The sequence below is a fragment of the Camelus bactrianus genome, chromosome 13, assembly GCF_048773025.1.
Source record: "Camelus bactrianus isolate YW-2024 breed Bactrian camel chromosome 13, ASM4877302v1, whole genome shotgun sequence".
NCBI lineage: Eukaryota > Metazoa > Chordata > Mammalia > Artiodactyla > Camelidae > Camelus > Camelus bactrianus.
In genome coordinates this window covers 35,896,054-35,922,246 of record NC_133551.1, presented here as the reverse complement: position 1 = coordinate 35,922,246, position 26,193 = coordinate 35,896,054, and the positions used below count along the sequence as shown (strand labels likewise).

The 26,193-nt window shown below is 40.0% G+C and overlaps 1 protein-coding gene across 6 annotated transcripts in view; it reads left to right on the top strand.

Annotated features, from left to right (window-relative positions):
• FGGY (FGGY carbohydrate kinase domain containing) overlaps window positions 1–26,193 on the top strand; it is a 389,130-nt gene that overhangs the window by 244,147 nt on the left and 118,790 nt on the right. For 5 of the 6 annotated variants that reach the window (XM_074376389.1, XM_010949914.3, XM_074376385.1 and 2 more), the window contains one exon: window positions 11,670–11,777. The exons of the other annotated variant lie outside the window; for it this stretch is intronic. In XM_074376389.1, coding sequence (XP_074232490.1) covers window positions 11,670–11,777 — 108 coding nt within the window. The remainder of the gene's footprint in view (window positions 1–11,669; window positions 11,778–26,193) is intronic. 6 annotated transcript variants of the gene reach the window in all.

Sequence of the window (26,193 nt, the reverse complement as noted above, 5' to 3'; positions counted from 1 at the left end):
TCTTTTTTTTTCTTTTAACATGAGATTCCTTTAACGTTCTAAAAGAACTGCTATTGAATATGGAAGGGAGGAAAAGATACCACTGGCATGTGTGAGTTCTCTCTCCCCCCTCCCCCCATATAGGAAAATCCATCGTGTCTGTTGAATTCATAAGGAACTTATTCCATTCAGGGCCCAGGAGGAGCTGAGCTGGCTCCAGACCAAACATTGGCAAAGATGCTGGATGCCTGCTGTGTTCCTGTCTCTCCTTTTTGCAAACTTCTTTCTCTAAAAATAGGTCTCTGGAAAGATATGGACTCTTGGGTCAGATGTGAGTCTAAACCCTGGTTCTGCCCCATTTGAAAGCTGGGAACTTGAGTTACTATCTCTGAAGCTTGATTCCCTTTCCCATCAAAACCACGTGTAGTGCAGGCCTGCCCAGCATCTTGGGTGGGGGTTGAGTGTGAAAGTGCCTCCGTGGTATGACAGAGAGGCTTCAGAACATGTCGTTTTATTTGGTGGCAGTGGCTCCCCACACCCTGGATGCCTTGTCCAGAATTGGCAGGACGGCAGACCATGATCACTTGTCTGCTGTGGACAAGCTGGTGCGTGTGCCACCCGTGTGCTGTCCCTGGTGACAGAGTAGGCAGCCAAAGAATGGTGGGTTTTGTACCCTCTCTCCCCATCTCTCTTCTGACCTCCTCCCATCCAACAATCACTGTGTTTTAATGTTCCCATCGTCTCCTTTGTTATAGAGAAAATGCAAAGGATAAACTCCTTCATCCTAAGTACCTTGGATGATATTTGAGAAATACTTCTCAGTTTATAATACTTTTGCAGTCACTCACTGGGGGAGCTACCCAGGTAACTGTGGGTAGTTTTTAGTTCTCTTCACCCAGCCAGGTTAGCCTTCTCATTTTCTATGAGGCCAGAAATGGAGACGCAGTTCTATAGATCAGGATTCTTCAGGTCTAGACTTGTACGGACATGACCCAAATTCCCCTGAGCTTCCCCTGATTAGCAGGAGTGGGGTCTTTTGGGGAGCGCTTCCCAAGGGCAACGACTGATACATGTGCACAGACATTTTAACTTTTATCAGAAGAGGCCCCAGTATAAATCAGCCAAGGCTCTCTTTGCCTTTAACAGGGGAAAGCCACAATTGTATTTAATCCCAGTGACAGATCTTGCCAATAAACATGAACCCATCTGGTAATTTGATTCTTATCTTACTCTCTCTTCTCTAGAACCAGTACAACCTCAGTACTCTACTTTAGAATTCTAGTCAAGATGGTGTCAGATCGTACTTTTTAAAATTAAACACCCATGTGTACTCCAATCCATAAATAAGAAGTACACTTTGGCCAGTATGGAGTGATGATATTAATACAGGCCGCATTTCCCTGGGTCACTGAATGTACCAGGCACTGCCCCAATGCCTATAATAGACTGTGCCACATTTAATCTTAACAGATCTCTAAGATGAGGTCCTATTTGCCCCATTTTTCAGATGAACACCCCAAGAGCCAAGGTCACACAGCAAGTTAAGGCAAAGTTAAGACATTGAGAATCAAACTGGAAAATCAAAGTCTGTAGTCAGGTTGACAAGATGATATCCGAAGCCAAGTACTGGTATGAAAGCACATATTCTTAAAAAGGGAAACAGACACTGATCAGGAGCAGAGCAGGGAGAGAAAGCATCCATGACTTAACATTCAAAATCAGAGCATGTCTGATAGGGGCACTGGGTAATGGCGCCATGGGCTTGTTACAAGGGAAAAGGCTGTGTCATTCTCATCTGTACCTGCTGATCAGCCTTGCCTGTGAGGCTACTCCCAGACATCTTTTATTTTAATTGAAGTATAGTTGATTTACAATGTTGTGTTAATTTCTGGTGTACAGCACAGTGATTCAGTTACACACACACACACACACACATATATATATATTATATTCTTTTTCATTTTTTTAATTATAGGTTATTACAAGATATTGAATATAGTTCCCTGTATAGTCCCTACTATACAGTAGGACTTTGGTATTTATCTGTTTTATATATAGTAGGTTATATCTGCTGGTCCCAAACTCCTAATTTACTCCCACCACCACTTTCCCCTTTGGTAACCATACTTTGTTTTCTGTGTCTGTGAGTCTGTTTCTGTTTTGTAAGTAAGTTCATTTGTACCATTTTTTTTTAGATTCCACATATAAGTAATATCATATGATACTTGTCTTTCTGTGTCTGACTTTCTTCATTTAATATGATAATCTCTAGGTACATCCATGTTGCAAATAGCATTATTTTATTATTTTTTATGGCTGAGTATTATTCCATTGTATATATATCATGTCTTCTTTATCCAGTCATTTGTCAATGGACATTTAGGTTGTTTCCATGTCTTGGCTGTTGCAAATAGTGCTGCTGTGAACACTGGGGTGTATGTTATCTTTTCAAATTAGAGTTTTCTCTGGATATATGCTCAGGAGTAGGATTGCTGGATTATATGGTAAGTCAATTTTTAATTTTTTAAGGTATCTCCACACTGTTCTCCATAATGTCTGCACCAATTTAAATTCTTACCATCAGTGTAGGAGGGTTCCCTTTTCTCCACACCCTCTTCAGCATTTATTGTTTGTGGGCTTTTTAATGATGACCATTCTGACCAGTGTGAGATGATACCTCATTGTAGTTTTGATTTGCACCTCTCTGATAATTAGTGATATTGAGCATCTTTTCATGTGCTCCCAGTCATCTTTTTACAGTTACCTTAAATTCTGTAAGAGAGAGCTGCTTTTCCTAACAGTTAGTTTAGAATCAGAAGAGAGCATTGGTTGGGCCATATTTGAGAACCACTTAATAGTACTGTCCTCACTCCTGGGGCATGTGACAGAAATAGAAAATATGGTTCTGACTCTGAGGGTCCAATTTGCTATGTGACATCAAAGCAACAGAGCTGAGAATCTGTCTGATGAATAAATACTGCAGGCAGAGCACCTGTCCTCATTGTTAGCTGCTTCCCATGTGCCCTGCCAGCCCCTCCCCTGTTACAGAACAGACAGATAACTGTTTACCCACCACAGATTGTTTAGACTATGAAAAAGGTGCAAGATATGATTTTGCATCTTTGGGTTCCTACAGCTCTCAGAGTTTCCAAAGTTGAAGCCAGTCTGAGCTCCCTGGAGCCAGTTAGGCATTTGTATAGAGAAGGCCAAGTGCGGCTTCTTGTCTGCAGGGGAAAGAAAATTGGGGGAAACTTTAGGAAGACCTCAAAGTTTTCTTGGCTCTTTGGTGTCTCTTGCAATCAAGTTTGGGTGCGTTAAGTCTAAGTAGATGAGAAACATGAATGGCATTTCTGATGTGATCATGTATGGGTTTCAGAATGATGAAGAATGAGGCTTAAGGAGTCCAAAATACTTTGCTAATAATTCAGGACATTGCAGACAATATTTGGCAGCCTCTCTCCATCCCAAATTTGGGGACTATTTGGTTGGGTTACAGACCAGCTCAGTGGCCTCCCTGCCCACTCAGACTGCTAAGCTCCAGGAGAGATCTGTGAACAGGTTTCATATGTTCTTGTTTTGCTCAAACTGAAATAAAGGGATTGGGTTTCTAGGAAGGGCAAACTCTTTACTGAAGGACTCTTAACTTTTCTGAAACCTCCAAATAGAGAAGAGGAAAATTTGGCAAGCCTGAGCTTTATTAACCCCAGGCCACTTATAGGTGATTGGACATGTGTTAGATCCTATTATTCCCCTTACTGCCAGTGAGATTGTTTGTTAATAATAATTTTAGCCAGGCCCTGCATTTGTGTGATGATTTCATTTAGAAAGCATACTACATGCATATTGCATACAAAATACATATTACATATGTATTTATAGATCTAGGTATATACATTTACACACATAACATAAGGGAAGATATGGGGAGGAACACCCAACCCAGCACTGGAGTAAAAGTCAGAGTTTAGAGAAGGTGTCCTGGAACAGATAATATGGAGCTGAGTCTTCTAGAAGGATATGCACAGTTAATCAGGGGAAGGTGAGAGGGGCTGCCTTTTAGGCAGAGAGAGGAGAATTTATGAAGATTCAGAGAGGAGAGAGAAAGTGGCTCAGTTGGAGAATTTCTAGGCTGTGATGGGTTTGGTAAAAATGATGGGGCGAAGGGTGGATGAAATGATCACATGTATGATTAGACCAAATAAATAAAAGCCAGGTCAGAAAGGTCTCATATGCCATGGGGAATGTCTAAAGAATGATAAGTAAGGGAAATGATACAATTAGGTTTGTGTATGAAGAAAGATCATTGTGCTAGGGGTGTGGAAGTTGGAGACTCTGAGTGGGGCTTATGGAGGACAGTATCTGAGGCAGGGAAACCAGTTTCATTGCTGTTGCAGAAATCCAAGCAAGAAACGGTACAGGACTGGACTCATGTGATGGCAGTGGGGAGAAACACAAAGGCTTGTGTTTGAGAAATAGAGTTGACAGTACATGTGACCTAACATGGGGCAGATGAGAGCGATCAAGAAGTTAAGAATGTGTCCTGTTGCTTGGGTAAATAAGTACCATTTACTGAGACAGGGACCCCAGAACAAGAATCACCCTGGGAAAAGGGATGGCAGGACCTATTCTGGGCATGTTGATTGGACGTGTAGGTCAGATGTCCTGTATGGAACTCAGGAGCAAGGTCTGAGTTTGGGATAAAAATTTGAAACTCAACAGCATAAACATTGTCATTCTACACATGGGAACGCATTAGCTGACCCCAGGAGAGGTGGTAAGTGAGCCGAGTCCAGGAGGAAAGAGGAAGAGCCCACAGAGAAACAGAGCTGATAAGGGGTAGAGTCTGAACCTGACCTGGTTTTAAACTTCACATCTTTCCACTGTCTCAAAAAGGAGTAGAATTAAGCCATCCAGTGTTTCACCTTTCTTGAGAGCATGTTAAGTCCTAGAATCATTATGTATATTATACCACTTAAGACTTGCACAAAACTCAGTGGTAGATGAGAGTATCTCCATTTATAGATGAGGAAGCTGAGTCTCAGAGAGCCTCACAGGTATGTGGCTAGGACACCACCAAACCAGAAATGAAACCCAGGTTTGTCTGGCTCCGAGGTCTATGCTCATATTACTGAACCATGTTTACTGCCTTCAAGATAAGATGTTGTTCCTCACCATTTTGTAGGAGAGGCAAACGGCTCGTTGCAATTCAGTCTGAGAAGTGTAAAAAGAGAGGTGAATGCTGAGCTCCCGTTCGTAAACAGAATTCTCTGTGCTCTTTTTTGTTCTGTGTAGTGAACTGGGAGTTGGCTGGCATGTGCATAATTTTTTTTTTCCTGGTAAGATGATAGCACAGTCCATTTGGAGGGAGAGATGAGACACCACGGAAATACCCAATCCCACACATGCCTGCGGCTGCCCTCTAACGTTCCCAACCTGGCTGGAGGCACTCAAAACAAAACCTCCTGTTCCCTCCCAGGACCACTGGCGCCTGGAGCCTGCCTCCTGCCCCTGCCAGAGGCTTAGGCCAAGCTGGGGATGTTGGGGTGGGGAAAGGCAGAGCGGACGTTGCTGGAGTAGCTCCCTGCCCTGAGCCCAGTCATCGCTTGCAGAAAGAGGTGTGAGCAGGCGCCTGGGCTTTATCACTGCAGGGAAACTCGGCAGACAGTAGCACAGCCTTAGGTGAAACTCAGCCAGTGACATCCACTAATGGAGCCAGCTTGGGCATAAACATGAAAAGAGGCAGGAGCACGTGGAGAGAGACTGCTAATCCCAACTCTACCATTTCTGATCCTTCTGATTCTGAGTAGTCTGCTTACCCTCCTGGTCCCTGTGTCTTCACCTGTAAAATGGGATGTGTTTGTTTGACTCCACATACTAGTAGGGTTATACTAAGTCTGAATGTAAATATACACTCAGAAGTCACTTGATACCTGAGTTACTCCCCAGCCCCATCCTGCCCTCCAGTCCCTACTAGATTGTAAACTTCAAGGGGACAGGGCTTATGTCATTTATGTGGCTCTGGATACCCATCTTTCTATCTTTTCATGTTTAAAACAGTAGTTTGAACTCAGTGTGTATCCAAGTAAAATTTGCTGAAGATTTATTCAGCTAATGTAAGGTGTTAAACACAGTAGCCATTAAATACAACCTGTGAAGCTGGCAGTCAAGAAAACCCCCTAGTAATCTTGGCCACAGGTCAGAGAGGTAGTAGAGCAAAGTGAGTACTAAGAGAAGCCCCAGGAGACAACCCTGTGCACCCCAGGCCATGTGAGGACAGAGTCTGTGTTGCAATCACTTGCTGGAGAGTTCTGATTGGCCAGCTGGGATAGAATGACTCAACTTTCTGGAATCTCAGAGATCCTCAAAGACAAAAGAGGTATTTAATTTCTCTAGTCCAATCTATTTATTTATAGATAAGGAGAATAAGGTCTAGAAAGGAAAGTAAGTTGGTAGATCGTAACTTGTATCTGCTTGGATCTTGCAATTGCTCCTCTTCTATTTACTCACTCTTTGACCTTCTTCAGCATAGACTTCCTCATTTGTGGAGTTAAGTATAAGAATAGGACCTGTCTCATTGGGTTGTCATGAGTATTAAATGTGATAATATCTGTAAAGGGCCTTTAAGAGTTTGGCACATAATAAACCCACAATAACTGTTTGCAATTACTACTTTTTTTATTATTATTTCTTCTTATTGCCTGACTTTGAAGGTGGTTTCACTGAGGCTTTTTTCAGCCACCACGTTTTAAAAATGGAATCTTTGACAAGCAGTGTAGGGTATGTTGATGGAAAAATATGCCCATCCTTTAAACCATATGATTTTTTATATAAAGTAAAATGCAAAACCTTAAACCCTACTGAAAATCAAAATGCTTGTACAGCTTTCGTGACTCTGAGCCTTGCTGTCCGGGATGCCCTCCCTTTCCACCTGAGGAAACCCTTATTCATCCTTCAAGGCCTAACTCTGTGTGGCCACCTCTGTGAAGTGCTCACTCTTCTCCCAGGCACTTTGGGATTCGACCACCCTCCTCACCTACGTTACTGTAGCACCTGGCATGTCTTGTTGTAATTTTTTTATTTCCATCTCTGTCTGCCTGGTCTGACTAGGGGCTCCTTGAGGAAAAGGGCCATGCCTTAGTATGAATTCATCTTCTTCTTCTTATTATTTTGCATTATTATTTGTATAGCCTTGTTGATGATCTCAGTGCCTGGCATATAGTATGCAACCAAATGTTTTGTTTTATTGACAGTTTTTATAACTTTATTTATATCACATATAATTAAAGAATATATCAAAGGTCTCCATATGCTTTAAACAATACTAAATTGAATATTTGTACCACTACCCATGAAAAAGAATATTTTGAAAGAGAGTATTACCAGTACCTTTTAAGTGCAGAGTATTTTGACTATATGATTAAATAACTGTTAACTATTTTCTTGTTGCATTTTGCTTAATGTTCTGGCTCTTCAAGTAATTTTGAATCTTGATTTGGATGTGGCTCACCATAAGTAGTCCTCCCAAGTTTATACCATCTGAAAATATAGTGACTTTGCTTCTGTATTGTCTTCTACTTCTTCATTGAAAACATTGACTAAATAAGACCAAGAAGGAATCTAGAGACCTCCTTACATGGCTGCAGTTACTTCTGGCTGTGGTCATTCAACCTAGTCATCTGACGATTCCATCACACGAATCTCGTTTGAAGGAGAACTAATGTTTACTTGGTATTTAACATATAATAAGCTGTTTATATGTGGCAGCTTATTTAAAATTTTTTAATGAAAGTACTGGGGATTGAACCCAGGGCCTTGTGCTACCACTCAGCTATACCCACCCCATAAGCTTATTTAATTTTCACTACAGTCCTCCCACATTTATATCATTCCTCCCATTTTGGAACAGAGGAAACTGAAGCTCAGAAAGATTGCCTTGTGTAAGATCACCTGCCAGAACATGATAGGATAGAATCAAGACAGATCTTTGACTCAACCCTTGTTCTCTCCTCTGCTGTTTACAAATATATCAGGGAAAACTGATCGAAAGCCTTTTGCATATGAAGATTCCCTAACCTACTTGTCATCAAGGCCAGGAGGTTGGTTCAATTTGAGTGAATCTATGTTGGTTCTAATAGCCCTTACTTTCTGCCCTTGAAAGGTAAATGAAGGACCCAAAGAAGCAATGGTAACCTAAAAATGAGGCCATACTTTGGCAGAGACAAATCTAGAACCTGTGGAGCCTGACTGCTTTGTATTTTCATAACCTTGGACATGTGTAACAGTCTCTGCCTCAGCTTACACGTCTGTAAATAGAAATAATGATAGAATCTTCTCTTAGGGTCACTGTGAGGATTAAGTGATTTAACTCCTGTAATAGGCTTAGAATAAGGCCTTGAATAGTACCTGGTCAGTCTTAGCTGTTGTTGCCAGCAGCACATTATTACTGGGAAGTCCGTGTCCTGTATGGACACATGTCATTAGTGGAGCAAAATGTGTTCCTTCCTTCCTTCCTTTTGGGTAACAGAGCAGCCTTCACAAAAATGGAAAGAGCTTTCACAAAAATGTTTTTAAGATTTAGATTTACTGCAAAGGATTAAAGCACACATAAATACACACATGTGCAGCCTCTCTTCCTCCCTCCCTCCCTCCCCCCGACCCCTGCCTCTCTCCCTCTCTCCCCCTCCCTCCTCTCTCTCTCTCTCAAAACAATCACTTGTTTTCTCCCAGAGTTTGGGAGTGATTGGAAGTGCTCTGGGGAACATGTTTCTCTTTGTTTCCTTGCTATAGTCAGAAATTCTGATAGGACGTGTGCACCACTGCAAATAAGTGAGCCCAAACAGGAGTCCGCTCCTAACCTTCTCTCTGGATGGAGCCAGGCAGAGCCTTCACCTAACACTCCTGAGCAGCAGTGGAGTTCTGCTGCAGCTGATGCAGTAACACCTTTCAATCACGGGGTCTAGGTTTTCAGGGGTGGTGATGGTGCAAAACCTTCCTGAGCGATTAATGTACACAAGTTTTGTCTGTTTGTTTTTTCAAAAGCATATACTGGGGTGTGAGGCCGATATCTGCCTGGGTTTAAGTCCCACGTTGGCCATTTACTAACTGTGTGACTGTGGACAACATGCAACCTCTCTGAGACTAATCTGTCAAATGGGGCTGGATGAGTTCTGGAAGGGAAGGGGTGTGGGGCATGAAAAGAGGTGACTTGACTTTGGTGGGTGTCCATCGCCTGTTTCAACCCTGGATCCTAAGTGCTTCTGGGGCTGGACTGTCTTATTCACCCCAAAGCAGCTTGGGGATGCGGTTTCGGGCAGTCATTTCTAGGGTTGGCATATGGTAACATTTTTACTGACAAAGACAAAGTGGCAAAAATGTAAACCATGTAGTGTGTGCTTCTTCTGTCTAGAACACTCTCTAATCATACACACACACACACAGATATTCACAAACACAGACAGATACACATATACTCACACCTGAATAATTTCTATGTATGTTTTCATCTTAATTCAAATATCACTTCCTCAGAAAAGCCTTCCCTGACCCCTGACTGGATTAGGTACCTCACTTATAAGCTCTTATAATACCTTTTGATATTCCTTCTTTACTTATTACAGTTTATCATTACACATTTGTGTTTTAGGGTGACCAGCTGTCCCAGTTTGCCCAGTACTGAGGGTTTTCCAAGACACGGGACTTTTGGTGCTAAAACAGGGAGAATCCTGGCCAGCTCTGAAGCATTGGTCACTCTAGTTTACCCCGCTTTCAAGAGGGCAGCCCCATGAAGGTGGGGACTATGCTTTTTTGTTTACATTTTCTTGCAGTGTCTGGATCACAATAGGAACTCAGGAAACATCTGTGGAACTCATAAAGGAATAAGTGAACACGTCCATGGAAGCCAAACTGTCTTTTCTTACAGAAAAGAAAAACCTTTTTTTTTCCCCTGAGATGATTCTTTTCATTTTAGGTATTTATTGTCCTCTTTTTATATATTATCTTTATTTGACAAAATTTAAAGTTAACGATACTATGTAATCTCCTACCTTCCCTCACACTCTTCCTTTTTGAGGGTTGGAAATCCTAGTGATTTGAGGCCTTACCAGTTTAATGAAAGGAGAACCAGAGTAGTCGACATCCAGACGTTTAAAGAAGGTTTATCCGTTTGCTACAATGCTGTACTGTAAACTTCATGAGGACAGAAATTATGGATATGTTTAGTGCACTTCTATATCCCCAGGCGTAGTACCAAGCATATAGTAAGGGCTGAAATAAATATCTGTGGAATAAACAAACGACTAGATTCTCTGCCCAGCCTCAAGACATGCAGGAATAGACCCGGTGTGCCCAATTCCGTTTTCCTCCTCCTCTCTAATACACCCTTCCACAACCATAATATGACTGCAGTGTTCATCCCTGCTGGATGGATGAGAAGCTCATGCTATTCCAAGTGAATGAACACGTGGTCCATCCCTGCCTGTCCTGGCTCATGTCTTGATGTACTTTCCTAACACCTAAATGAATTTCTATTGCTACCAAAAAAAAAAAAAAAGTTGCCGTATCTTGACCACTAAGAGCACCTATCTCTCCCCTGCATGGCTTTGTTCAAGCTGTTCCCTTGCCTGTTCTACTTCATCTAGCTAACCAGTCTGATTTAGTATTTTCTTTAAGAAGCCACCTCTGGACCATTTCATTCCTCACCTGCTGTGCCCCTCCACAACATTTTATGTTGTCTTTACCGTCCCATGGACCACACTGCTTTCTCTTTTGCTGTTTACTTATCTAACCCCCAACCCCAGACAAGGGGCTTCTTGAAGACAAGAATTCTTTCTGATTCATCTCTGTATCCCCAGCACCCAGTAAAGGTAGATAGTATGCTGTTAGCTGGCCCATAACTGTTTGTAGGAGGAAGGGGGTGTGTCAGTCATCTATTGCCATAAAAATGCTGGGTAGAAACAAACATAAAACCCTAGCAACATGTAGCAGGACGTGTATTTTTGTTCACAAGTCTGTCGGTTGGGTGACTCTAGTGATCTGGGCTCGCCAGCTGCTGGTTGACTAGGAGGACTTGCTGATCATATTTGAGTTCTCTCATGTATCTGAAACATCACCTGTGACAGCTGGGCTGATTCAGCGGGCTGCATGTGTTCCATCCAGCAGGCTGGCATGGGTGTATTCCCGTGGCAGAGGGAGACGGACAGGAGGAAGAGAAGAAGCACATAGTTCTTGAGGCCCAAGCCTGGAAAACTGGCACAGTGTCACTTCCACCTCATTCTGGTGGCCAAAACAAATCACTTGACTTATTGACCCAGATTCAAGGGGCAGTGACCCCACCTCTCAGTGAGAGGAGCTGCCAAGTCATATTGCAGAGCGAGTGGGTGCAGGGAGGGCTAGAAGGTGGGGACCATTATTGCAGTCAGTCTACCACGGAGAGGGAGCCATCTAGGAACTGTCCCATCAGTTTCTTTCCAAAATTATCTCTTTTGCTACCGTGACATCTGAATGAATTTATCAGAAAGGTTTCCAAAGATGAAGCCATGCCCGTCCTTTGGAGGGAGTGACTTCCCCACCATCAAAGATATTTAATAAGAAGCTGAGTTCCATGATCATAGAAACATTAGATGGGAGGGGGATAAAGCTTGTTCTAGCCTTGAGGATCAGTGTTTTCACATACTTTGCCCCTTTCTTTCTAGATCAGCAAAGACCCGATTTTTGTACCAGGAATCTGGGGTCCTTATTTCTCAGCCATGGTCCCTGGATTCTGGCTGAATGAAGGTGGTCAGAGTGTTACTGGAAAGTTGGTAAGTTGTCCCTTTCTGAGTATGGTCTTTAATGTTTTTACACCCTTGACTGGTCTGTTTTGTCACACCACCCATATACCCAGTCTCTGAAGATTAGCAGACTCCTACACTGGAATTAACTTTCTCTTAGGGTACAGCCTCACATCACATATGGAGCATATGCAGTCTGTGTTTGCCAAAGGAATAAATGTTGGTCCAGGCATTGATGCCTAACCCATCTTCTCACCTAGCTTTCTTTCACATAACAACCCAGTTTTCTCATGGCAACAAGCATGATGTTTTACTTTGTAAAAAGGACTGTGTTAATCTCCAGCCAGAACCCTTCAATGGTTCCCCATAGCCCTGGGAATAGTTCAGATAGTTTTCTGGGCACATCGTTCACTTTGTGGTCTGTCCTCTCCAATCCCACACATGGACTTGTCACTAAAGCCAGATTGCCCTACTCACAGCTTCCCCATGGCTTATGGTATTCCACTCCTCTGTGCTTGTATATATGCTTCTTTTCCTACTCAGAGAGTCTTACTTGTTCTTTAACACACAACTCCGGTTCTTAGCACATCCTGTGATAATCTGTCTTTTTCAGAAATCTATGAACTCTTTAAAGGTGCGGGCCATATCATACTTCTCTTTGTATCCATTTCAATGCCTGGTTCATAGAAGGTGCTTAGAGAAGCTGTGTTGAATTCGTGGGGTTGTCTCATAGGGACGACAGAAGGTCTATAAAAGTGCGATGAGTACTCTACCAGAGGTACAAGGCACAGAGTTGATACAAAGCTACATGAAGAAATGCTTTGCAGGGGGTAAAGTGTTTGTGCTGAGCCTGAAAGATAAATAGGGACCAACCAGACAAAGAAAGGTAGGGATATTCTTCCAGGTAGGAGAAACTGGCATAGGAACAAAGACACGGGAGTGAACAATAACAAGGCATATTTGAGGGTAATTGCAGAGTTTCAGTCGTGGTGTAAACTGTTCTTAGAAAAATGACTTACAGTAAAAGTTAGCTGGGCGGGGACCACACAGAAGAAGTCCCTGTAAAATATGCTAAGGAGTTGAACTTTAGGTAGTAGACCAAGGGGAAGAGGTAAAAGATTGGAAGAATGATGGATGTTGTCAGATCTCTATTATAAAAACTGGCTAGCAGCTGGCAGGAAGAAGGCCTTTAGGGCACATGGCTGAACATTGAGAGACCAGCTTTAGTGGGTTAGTCCACAGACAAAAAGCCATGAGGGCTTGAATGAGGGCAGTGGCAACAATGACTGAGAACTGAGGTCAAGAAATCAGCAGACCTCAGAGGGATTAAATGTGGAAAGCAAGGGAAAATGAGACCCAGGCTGAATTACCCAACCTCACATTTACTATGTTAGATTGAAATCATCTGTTTATGGTCTGATCCCCTACCAGTTCTTCTGAATGTTCAGCCAAATGAAAAGTGAACTGATTCCAAGCTGGATGTGCCTACAAGTAACCAGTCATTTCCATTTCTTAGTGTATTTCTATTTTATTCTTAGCTGCCTCAAATTCTCTCAGAGTTGATGGAAGCATAGGTGGATAGCTGGATTCAAAGAGCATGTTTTGTGCCTTTACTTTTGTACCAGGCTAGAGAGATGAATTAGACCCCTGTTAGTCCCTGGTTTTAAGGGGCTCCTTGTCTAGTCAGAGGGCTCGGTGAGTATAAAATAAATAACATCTGATTGGTCTTAATAATCAGGGCTAGAAAAATCAAGAAGACATCACTCAATGCCTAAGGTGCAGTGGGATTAGAACTTTACATTCTCCTGTTTAAACTAGTGTCCTGTATTTATACAACTTTCAACTTAAATAGCCACTCCCTTTCTATGACACATTGAAAACCCATTACTGAAACATAGCCCTTTTCAAGACCACATCATGGTATAATTACCCTTAGGAGACCCAGAACTCATAGATGACACAACCAAGAGTCCTTTTTTTTTTTTATCAAGGATAACAATCCAGTAAACCAGCTCTTTGTGCAGGATTCATTGTCCATGAAGCTGTCTATCCACAGGTTTTCAGAGACTTAGTATGCTAGTTGAACATCTGTGTCAGTCTGGAAATGCTTTTCCCAGTATTCAGCTCAAAGTTTGCTCTGTTGCTATGGATATAAGCCATCTTTGCCCAAACATCATGACGTATCTTGGTGGACAAGAATTGGTTACGCCTGTTTCCTGAGCCCGAATTTGAATTTTTAAAAAGTGAACATTTTTTGACCATTAATAAAACCTTCATAACAGTCCGCTGTGGTTTTTTTGACAAGAATCATGGGAATTGCTAACCTTTATCTAGTTAGTTGGTTTTGCGCCATTAACTAATGAAGCTCCATGAGGGTTCCACTTAGGGCACATCTATGTATATAAGTTCACTGGATGTAGGGATGGGGCATGATTGACCTGTGGGTTACAGAGAGTGAAATCTAAGGAAGTCCAAAAGCTAATATAATAGGGCACAAATCTGCATCAAGCACAAAAATGACTAATAAACCATCAGTCCAGAGAAGCCAAGCAAAGAGAAAGAAACCACCTACAGAATGAAGAGATAAGAGAAGAGAAACAATGATGATGGTAATAATCACAACAATAACTGTACCTTACTGAGCGTGTTTTCCTGTGGGAAAGATTTATACATATAATCTTGTTAATCCTTGAATGATATTCATAATGATCACAATGACTAATATTTATTTTGAAGGCTTATTTCCCAGTCTCAATTCCAAGAGCTTTTCATGTACTGTTTTATTTGATCCTCTTAAAACTCACACAGGTTAAGTACAGTTATTATCCCTATTTTACAGATGAGGGACTAAAACTAAGGACGGCAAGCACAGCCTGGAGAGATGCCCGGTGTACCACCAATGCCCTTTCTATGCAGTTCCTTTGCTACTCACTCACCTTTTTTCCCCATTTACTTAATTCTGGTTTATTCTTTTGTAAATTCTTATCACTGGTTTTACAGCTCACTGTCATCAGATGGAACACTGTAAGAGGAAGTTACATCTTTTTGTTCTGTGTTTCATGTGGGCATCTTCTCCCATACTCTGTGTCTAAAAGGGTCTGCCCTGTTATTTCCTTGTCCATGAAATAACGATAAACACACTGTCGTCAGTCCACTTTCTAAAGCAGAAGAGACGAGAAAGAAGAAAAGGGAAATAAAGGAGGGGAATGAAGAGAGGGAAAAAAAGAAAAAGACAAAAATTATCTAAATTCTAGATTTAAAAAAAAATTGTCTCATTTTTACAATTAAATGCAGATCTTCCATCTCTAAGTAAAACCCTTCGTTCCAAGTATGTGAATAGATTGGTACTTAAAAACAAAAAAAATCTCCATCTGGTTAACTTCAGGATGAAGAAGAAAATAGGATAGGATCTTTCCTGGCTCCGCAGCTCTTGCTGTTTCTTCTGACTGGGATTTGGACTTGTTTTTCACTCATTTCAAGCTTGTGCTGCTGATATTTATTTCCTCTCAGAAGGACACGTACCCCATTCCCATGGATGATTTATTTCTGTTCACCAAACACCCATCAAAGATTCTCGTGCTTGTCGATACTCTCTCCAGAAGAGCTATGCAAAAAACATCGCTTTTTGCCCAGACTTTTTCCACAGAACACCGACCCGTGCAGTCACTGTATCCAGATGCTGAAGTTTATTTCCAGCTGGACCTTAGCCATGCCTCTCTCCACACACTCTTCTCTGTCTTACTCGAAGTCATTTTTATTGGGGGGAGGCATTAGGCAAGAGAGGCTAAGACAATTTCCCAAGCCACCCCTGTGGTGGCATTGGCTTTCTGGGACAATTGGGCTTGATGGGGAGTTACCTATGAATTGTTTGAAGCCAGAATTAAAATTTATGAACGTGAGCCACAGGGTCACAATGTAGCTAGCTGCTGCATGCTCTTGGAATTGTAGGATGTGTGTGCATTGTGGCTGCCTCTCTGCCTCCTCCTTCATCACAGTGTCCCTCCGCCTGGGGCCAGCCTCAGAGGGTCAGCCAGTCTTTCATAACTGAGTACACAAAGATCTTGCCCCATACACAGTGCCGTCCGGGTTATGGAGGTAGTGATGTCATCTCTTCCTTCATTCACCCTTTCCATCATGTTACAGAGACTTCCTAAGGGATTACTCTGGGCCAGGCAGGAACATGGTCACATGGTTCCTGTCCTCCAGTGGCTTTTTATCTAGCGAGAAAGTTGGATATAGAACTGATCATTATAGTTTATTGTAAAAGTAGGTTGCACTACCCCTGCAGCCAATTGGGAGAATCATTTATGTCACTGCTAGTTTATGGGGCATAAGCCATTTCACCTCTGCTACCTAGCAGGTGCTCCTTGTGTATTTCAGTCACCCCAGGGTAATAAGGGAAGATGGATGTTTCTTCTCTCTCTCCCATTCCCTGAAGAAAGCTGATAGTCTGAGCCCCGCTTATGTGCCAAGCACACTGAGGCCCTTAAGAGGACTCAGGATTTCACCGGATCCTCACAGCATGTGTATGTAGTCAGTCTTGTTATGTCAGTTTTACTAGTGACCAAACAGGCTCAGAACAGTGAAGTAACTTGATCAAGGTCTTAACAATTGTATGTGGGAGAGCCTTGATTCAAACCTAGGTCAGCTCCTGGAAGCCCCAAATCTTTCCAAAACTGGACGTGACATTTGTAGAGCTGCCTGTCTGATTTTTTCTTACAGTTCTCTTGTAGACTTCCTTGGAAGTAATGATCAGTTATCAGTATCAGTTAACGTGACTTTCTTTTCAAGTCTTTTGAAGCAAATACAGTTGGCAGGCTTTGTAAAGGTCAGTGTTGACAGGATCTAGGTATACAAACTTGGGTGTGTCCCCAGCATCTCACATTAGCTATTTAGAATGACTTCACGGATACAAACACCAGCTCTGCATAAACAGATGCCCCCCGTTCCCTCCTCCTGCCCAGACTTTTGCTGTGGTTTTTTTGTATATTTACCTGGATTCCTACATAGCTTCCTAATTACCTTTGCTACTAACCTCTCCCCCTTTAGCTCCTATGTCTTAATTGAGGCTGCTATAATAAAGGACCACGGATGGGGGTGGTGGTGGTTATAAACAACAGAAATTTATCTCACAATTCTGGAGGCTAGAAGTCCAAGATCAAGGTAGCAGCATGGTCGGGTTCTGGTGAGAGTGCTCTTCTGGGTTGCAGAAGGCTGTTTTCTCCTTATATCCTCAACATGCTGGAAAGGGGAGAACTCTGGTCTCTTTACACTTTTATGAGGGCACTAATCCCATTCATCAGGGCTCCACCATCATGACCTAATCACCTCCCAAATGCCACCTCTCAATACTGTCACATTAGTGGTTAGGATTTCAAATATAAATTTTTTGGGGGGGACACAAACATTTAGTCCACATCACCCTCTCTAAAGATTAGAGCTAAAACAATCTTTCTAAAATGTAGACATGACTATGTCACTCTTGATAGGTCTCCAGTTACCTGTAAAGTCAAGTCTAAAGTCTTAGAGTGATGCTTATTTAGACACCCAGTATTTATAGAATGCCTACTATTTTCAAGCTACTGTTCTGATTGAGAAAAAGGCATTGGCAAAAACAGCCCCTTCTGGCCCCACTTCCAAAAATCAGTCCCCTTGTCAAGCTTACATTCTAACAAGAGTAGACTGAAATTTTCAGAATTTCATTTTAATTCTTCTATTTGTATTTTAGGCATTGTTTTTGCATTCTTTTTTAATGACTTTTTTAGGAATTGCAGTAAATAGCCTAAACTTTTCAGTCTACTTAGAATGCATACTGTATTAACATGTAAAATACAAAAAGCATTCAACTCTATAGTTCCATTTACTAGCCCTCCACCTCTTTATGCTGGAGTTTGCCATATGTGTGGTGTCTCTATATATATATGTTGTGCACTCAACAATATAGTAGTTGTTAAATTGTTTGCTTTAAATGATGTATTAGTTTGCTCAGGATGCCATAACAAAATGCCTGGGTGGCTTAACCAATAGACATTTATATTCTTACAGTTCTGGAGGCTAGAAGTTCATCATCAAGGTGCTATTTGTGCTGACAAGTTGGGTTTGTGGTGAGAGTTCTCTTACTGGCTTGTAGATGGTCACCTCTCCACTGTGTCCTTACGTGGCCTTTCCTGGGTGCATGACATAAAGAGAGAGCTCTGGTGGCCCTTCCTCTACTTATAAGGACACCAATTCTATCAGATTAGGGCCCAACCTTTACGACCTCATTTAACCTAAGTTACCTCCATAAAGTCTCCATCTCCAAATGCAGTCATATTAGGGGTTGGGCTTCAACTCTGAATTTTGAAAGGGTACAATTCAGTCCATAATAGTCACACATATTTCAAAGAAATTCTGAGAAACAAAGCATAATCTTTTGTGTTTATAGACATATTTACTATTTCCACTGGTTTTTTTTATTTTTTAGTGAAAATTTAAGTTTCATCTGATATTTCCCTTTAGCCTGGAGAATTTCCTTTAGCATTTCTTTAGTTCTTACAGGTCTCCTGGAAACAACAACAACAACAACAATAAAAAACTTAGTTTTCTTTTTTAAATGAGTTTATTTTACCTTCTATTTTGAAATATATTTTTTGCTTAATATAGAATTCTTATTTCATAGGCATAGGTTTTGTTTTTCCTTCAACACTTAAGAATATCAATATATTGTATTCTGACATTGTTTCTTATGAGAAGTCAACCATCATATATTTTGTTCTTCCCCTGTGTACAGTGTATTCTTTTTTCTGGCTACTTTTAAGATTTTTTTCTTAATGTTAGTTTTTATTATGGTGTGTCTAGATGTGGTGCTTTGAGTGTTTATCCTTCTTCCCCCAGGGAAAAACTAATGCTAAACTTCTTGAATTTGTAAATTGTTGTCTTTCACAAAGTTTGGAAAATCTTTTGCATTTATGTATTTAAATATCTTTTCTGCCCCATTTTCTTTTATTCCTCATACTGTGACTCCAATTACACATATTTAAGACCTTTGGCTATTGTCATATAACCCCTGAGGGATTCTGTTTTGGGGTTTTTTCTTTTCCTCAATATTTCTCTCTCTCTCTCTCAATTAGATACTGTCTATTGATCTTTTTTTCAAATTCATTGACTCTTCTGACTGCCATCTCCAATCAGCTGTTGGGACCATCCACTAAATATTTGTTTTAGATAATAAGTTTATCAATAGTAGAATTTCTACTTTTTAATATTTTCTATTTCTTTCTCATTTCCTATTTGTTAGTTATGAGAATGTTATCCTTTACATCCTTAAGCATTGTTAAACTACCAGCTTTAAAATTCTTGTCTTCTAATTTTAACATCTGTTTTATCTCAGGGTCATTGTCCATTAAATGACCATCCTCTTAAGAATGGATTACATTTTCCTGTTCCTTTATATGTCTAATAATTTGGGGGTCTTATCCTGAACATTGTAATTGTTATATTATAGAGACACTTGATTATTCTTATTTCTCTGCAGAGTATTTTTTTTAAGCAGTAGTTTATTTGGCTGAACTCAAACTCCCAAGTTTTGTCTCTCCTGTGATGAGCAACTACTGAAATCTTTGCTGAGTTCTTTAAGTCTTAGCTGGGCTACTTATAACATAATTCAGAGATCATACAGAGATTAAGGCAACATTTACATGCATAGTGTCGAGCTCTCTTTCTATACTTCTCTCCTTTCTGAGATCTCCCTACCCCTTACTTTCTAGTTGCTATGGTTGCCTTGAACTCTGACCTCTCATTACTTAACTAGGAAGACTACATATTTCTGTCTGAGTATTAGCTGTCCTGCATGGTGCTGATTGAGGCCTGCCCTCAGACAAAAATCTGTAAAATCAAGAAACACACATAATGCTGTTTTCATCTTCCATGTATCTATTTCTCTTCAGTTTCTACCTGGCTTTGATCACTTTCCAGTATCTTCGGAGAATTATTTTATGTATTTTGGTCAGCATTTATAATTGTTATCGGGGGGAAATTTGTATTATAAGAGATATTCAGTTATTTTAAGAAGTGAAACTCCTGAATAATTTCTTTTAAAGCAAATAGGATTATGACTCTTCCCTGATTAAAACCCCTCTGTTGGCCATCTGTATGTTTTCATCAGAAAAATGCCTATTTAGGTCTTCTGTCCATTTTTTGATTGGGTTGTTTGTTTTTTTGATATTGAGTTGTATGAGCCGTTTGTATATTTTGGATACTAACCCCTTGTTGGCTGCATCATTTGCAAATATTTTCTCCCATTCTGTATGTTGTCTTTTCATTTTTGTTGATGGTTTCCTTTGCTATACAAAGCTTATAAATTTGATTAGGTACCATTTGTTTATTTTTGCTTTTGTTTCTTTTGCTTTGGGAGACATCTAAGAAAACATTGCTACAATTTATGTCAAAAAATATTTTGCCTATGTTCTCTTCTAGGATTTTTATGGTGTCATGTCTTACATTTAAACCTTTAAACAATTTTGAGTTTATTTGTGTATGGTGTGAGGGAGTATTCTAACTTCATTGTGATCAGAATGGCTATCATCACAAAGTCTACAAATAATAAATGCTGGAGAGAGTGTGGAGAAAAGGGAATCCTTGTACACAATTGATGGGAAGGTAAATTGGTGTGGCCACTAGGGAAAACAGTATAGAAATTATTTAAAAAACTAAAAATAGAGCTATCATATGATCCAACAAACCCACACCTGGGTATATATCCAGGAAAAAAATGAAAACTCTAATTGAAAAGATTCATGCACCCCAGTATTCATACCAGCACTATTTACAATAGCTAAGACATAGAAACAGACCAAGTGCCAAGTGCCCAGAAACAGATGATTGGCTTAAGAAGATGTAACACATATATACAATGGAACATTACTCAGAAATAAAAATAATGAAATATTGTCATTTGCAAAAACATGGATGGACCTAGAGAATATTTTACTTAACGAAGTAAATCAAAGACATATACTGTATATAATATCACTTACATGTGGAATCTAAAAAAGTACAAATAAATCTATATACAAAATAGAAACAGACTCACAGACATAGAAAACAAACTCCCCAGAAGGGAGAAGAACAGGGGAGGGACACATTAGGATTATGAGATTAAGAGTTATGCATTACTATACATAAAATAGATAAGCAACAAGGATTTGCTGTTGGCAGTATGTTCCATATCTTGTAATAACCTATAATGGAATATAATCAGAAAAAAAAACTGAATCACTATGCTGTACACCTGAAGCTAACACAATATTGTAAAACAACTATACTTCAATTAAAGAACTCTTCTATGTCTTCCCATTGTACTTAAAATAAAATCTAAAGCCTTTGCCATGGCCTGCTTGATCTGCCCCACTTCCTACCTCTCTATCCCAATTTTATACAACTTTCCTACTCATACTCTATAGTCTGGTCTCACTTGACTCTTGTCAATTCCTAGGACATGTCAACTTAAAAAAAAATGTACAACCTAAAAGTTGAGAGTTATGTTTTATTCAGGGGACTTTCTGAGGACTTCAAGCCTAGGAGGCAGCCTCTCAGATCACTCTAAGGGGCTGCTCCAAAGAGGCAAGGGAGGAGCCAGGATATATAAGTTTTTGCAACAAATACCAGGTAGTTGAAACATCATAAGATTAGTGTTAATTAAAGAAAACTAGATATCCCAAGTTAAGGGATTTAGCACTTTTCTATATATAAGAAGATGCAAAAATCTGGGCTCACTGAAATCATTCCTTTAATATACACCTAGCCATCTAGGGCAAGTATCCTGTTCTTTTCCATCCTGAGTTCCCTCAGGAGGCACTGTGGGGGGTGGCTGCAGAGGCTGGGCTGCCTGCTTGTCTCCATCTTGAGTTCCCTCCTCTCACTGTCGAGGGTGGCAATAGTGGCTGATGACTTGATGGCCACGGCATCCTTACTGATGTGGCTGGCAATACTTTTCATTCACCAATATATGACGCTCTTTCCCACTACAGAATCTTTGCACTTGTTATTCTTTTTACTTAAAAATAGTTGATTCTTTTTTTTTTTTTCATATCTTAGATGAAATTTCACCCTTAGGTCTTTCCTGAACACTTTATCTAAAATCAGTGTTTTTATTACAGTAACTTAGTTATTTCCTTTAAAGAACTAATCACTGTCTCTAATTATTATACTTATTTATTGACTGTATTTCAATAGAATATAATCTCTATATGGACAGCAAGTTCACCTGTCTTAATTGCTACTGAATCTCCTGTGGTTATTGGCTATGACTAGAATAGAGTAGGTGTTCAATTAATATTTGTTAAATCTATAAAGAACCTTATCCGTCTACACTATGTTTGTATATGGGGATATCCATTTTCCCTTCATAAGCAGAGCTTTGTGAAAGCAATGACTTTTTAATCTTTGTTTTCTGAATTATCAGAATGATGCCTAGCACAAAGTAGCCATATATCACATTAGTTTCATAAATAAGTGAACTAATTAACAAAGTGTAAAAATGAACAAAGCTACCAATTTTGATGGTGAATGAAACTGACTAAACTAGTCCTGTGTTAAATCAGAACTGATCCTCTTGTAAGAGAAATTGTTCTATGTAAAGCTAATACTAAAGTTGTCGGAAAAAAAACCCAACATAGTTTATATTTTCTTTCAGGAATATTTGTTGCTCCTAGGAACTGTTCAGTATTGAAACCCACAATCCTTCCCAGCAGTATAAAAGAAATAGTTGAGATTAGGCTTTCTTCTTTCACTAGATTTTTATGAAAATTTCAAAGCTATGAAGAATCAGGCAGAATGTTTTAGCTTTGAGATAAGATTAGATAAGTAAAGAGTTAAAATAGCTTAGATGAAGAAAGTGACACTACAGGTAAATGCAAATGGATAAAAGGAAGTTGTCACAAGTGATGAACATTTCTCTGAGCCGAATGATTGCTTGATCTGTGAAGCAAGGAAAATGACAGCCTCAGGACTAATACATACAACTGACTCTAACTGAGAAAAACCTATCATGCAATAAGCAAAATGATCATAGAACCTAAAATTCTTACATTTTAAATTTGCCTTTGTCATGTGTTTCTCTTGCCTGTAAACCCTTTGCCAACAGTTTTGACATCTCAGGCAGTGCAGTTCTCTGTGTAATTTTACAAACTCTTGGCTATTTGTCATATTAATTGATTTAATGCTTTAGAGAGGGAATTAGAAATAGTCTTTTCCAAGGTCATGCCCTGAGCGAGAACTGAGCTCAGGTCTCAGGAGTCCTTGTCTGTGTTGTCTCTGACATATCAAGGGTCAAAAACTCAAATGCCTAAAGGAGTCTGACTGCGTAAATGAATAAACAGACAAGGCAAAGAGGTGGGGGTTTTTTGTTTGTTTTTGTTTTTGTTTTTACTTTTGCAGAGTATTTCTTTCACTTGCAGTCCTCGGGCTGAATTCCATGCTCCCTCCTTTGACAGAGCGATGGGCATAGAGAAATAGATCTCTACAACAAGTGAAACATGAGTGCCATCTTGATGATAAATTGATGAAATCTGGTGTCTGTTGTTGGGGACTGATCGGGAGTAGTGGCCCTCTCACAAACTGGAGGATGCAGGCTTGTCTGAAGGAAACAATCACCACTCAGCTCCAGCTGACTCTGGCCATAGGGGTATATGGGTGATCCAATGTTTTACCTTCAGTAATTCATCAAGAGAAACCAAAATCTGGACTTGAAGTGAAATCTCCCTATTTTAAAAGATTGGCTTATTTTTAAAAATATTGTATACCCCAAATAAAATACATCTGTGGGCCAGATGCCACCTCATACTCCCCACATAGCATCTCTGTATTACATTTCTATTTTTCCCATATTCTAAATGCAGATGTCACCTTTATAAGGAAACGCCAAAAGGACCCATTCTAGTTGTGCATTATAAGATGGCCTTTTCCTCTTGATCCTGATCTGGACGCCATCCTGAAGACCTGACCCCACCCAGCTTACGCTTCCTACCTATCCAAATAGTTTATAGCCTTTTCTGCATACTGTTATAGCTGCCAGCAATCAGAGCTGAAATCTGAGAAGGTGGAGGAAACAAAATAATCATAGCATTAGGATAGCTCTGTCTACATATTTCTGAGGCAACTGCTTAGCAAATACAGTTATTGTGGTAAAGCTGGTTATTTCACTGGGAAACAAATAACCACTAATGGAACACTGTGATCTATACTGTGCTAAATGCATCGGAGAATAGAACATAAGTAGAAAGATCAACCTTTGGAACAGGCACTCCAGGCTTTTGAAATGAGTGCTCAGTTATTCGACAAACTGGTTCCTTCTTTGTTAATCAGGATGGGCCTTTACCATCAGATGCTGTGGAAAAACAAAAAGTACAGCTGACCTCAGAGCCAATTCTTCCAGTCATTTCTACTCTTTCAGTGGTGCCCCCTTCTCTTCTCTCATAATAGGTGTTATGAACTAAAAGCCACCTTTATATCAGGTACTTCACTACAACCTTCCCTGCAAAGCAAATTTTATTAGCCCCATTTTATAGTTGTAGGAGAAGAGGTTCTGAGAGGTCGGGTCACTTTTCTTAAGTAGCAGAGAATATAAGTATCGACCGTGAGTTTGAACTCAAGACTTTTCCCAAGGCCCAAGTTTCAGCTACTATTTTATTTTTTTTCTTGTTTTCTTTTCTTTTATTGAAGTGTAGTTGATTTACAATGTTGTTTTAGTTTCTGGTATACAGCATAATGATTCAGTTATACATCTATTTCTTTTTTATGTTCTTTTCCATCATAGGTCATTATAAGATACTGAATATAGTTCCCTGTGCTATACAGTAGGACCTTGTTGTTTATCTATTTTATGTATAGTAGTTTATATATGCTGATCCCAAACTTCTAATTTATCCCTCCCCTACCTTTCCCCTTTGGTAACCGTAAGTTTGTTTTCTGTGTCTGTGAGTCTATTTCTGTTTTGTAAATAAGTTCATTTGTATAATTTTTTAGATTCCAAATATAAGTGATATCCTGTGATATTTGTCTTTCTCTGCCTGACTTCACTTAGTATGATAATCTCTGAGTACATCTGTGTTGCTGCAAATGGCATTATTTCATTTTTTCACAGCTGAGTAGTATTCCATTGTGTATATATACTATAACTTCTTTATTCAGTCATCTGTCGATGGACGTTTAGGTTGCTTCTGTGTCTTGATTATTGTAAAGAGGCCTACTATGAGCACTGGGGTACATGTATCTTTTCAAATTAGAGTTTTCTCTGGATATATGCCCAGCAGTGGGATTACTGGATCCTATGTCTATTTTCAGTTTTTTAAAGAATTTCCATACTATTTTCCATAGTGGCTACACCAAATTACAACTCACCAACAGTATAGGAGGGTTCCCTTTTCTCTACACCCTCTCCAGCATTTATCATTTGTGGACTTTTGAATGTTGGTCATTCTGACCAGTGTAAGGTGATACCTCATTGTAGTTTTGATTTACATTTCTCTGATATTTAGCGATATTGAGCATCTTTTCATGTGCCTATTGGCCATTTGTATGTCTTCATTGGAGAAATGTGTGTTATGTCTTCTGCCCATTTTTTTGACTGGGTTTTTTCTGTTATTAAGTTATATGAACTGTTTGTGTATTCTGGAAGTTAAGCCCTTGTCAGTTGTACCATTTGCAAATATTTTCTCCCAGTCTGTAGGTTGTCTTTTTATTTGTCAGCTACTGTTTTAAAATGTAGGTTTCATTCTTGTTCAGGTATGATGAGGCCAGCAGACCAGGAGATGATTGCCATTGAAAGGATAATTTATTATTCACAGTTCTTAAGAAAAGGGGTCTAGTCATGCCATGTAAGGCCACAAAGGAAGCCCCAGGGTTGTCCTTCTTTGTCTGGTACTTGGCTCTGGGGTGATTAGAGCCAGGTAATAGTGACCCATAGAGAGAGTGGTAAGGAGGTAATCTGCAGACTCTTTAAGGTCCAGTTTGCATATGAAAGGCATGTTCACAGGCCAGTTGAGGGCTTTACTATCTCTAGGAATTGGCTAACCCTAAGAGGGGCAGTCTCTCCAGAGTCAACAGGTCCCCAGATACCAAAGCATCATAAATACAGAAAATAAAAAAACATGATTAGTATGAGTATGTTTCCTTTTTTTAGACCCAAAAGTTCAAAGTCATCTTTGACTCTGATTTTCTTGTATTCTGTAACTACTCAGTCACTTTTTGTCTTATTGTCTTCAACATGTGTCTCATTCATTCATTCAAGATGCCACACATTGTTGTAGGCACTGAGGAATGGGAAATAGTGAGGCTGTTGATTTAAAAGCACTCAGAGTGGAAGGTAGGAGACAGATATAAACTAATTATTATAGAAGAACTTGACAAATGCTACAATAGAACAAGGACGGGATATTTGTTCCTCACTGTCAGCCTCTGAGCTTTGTCT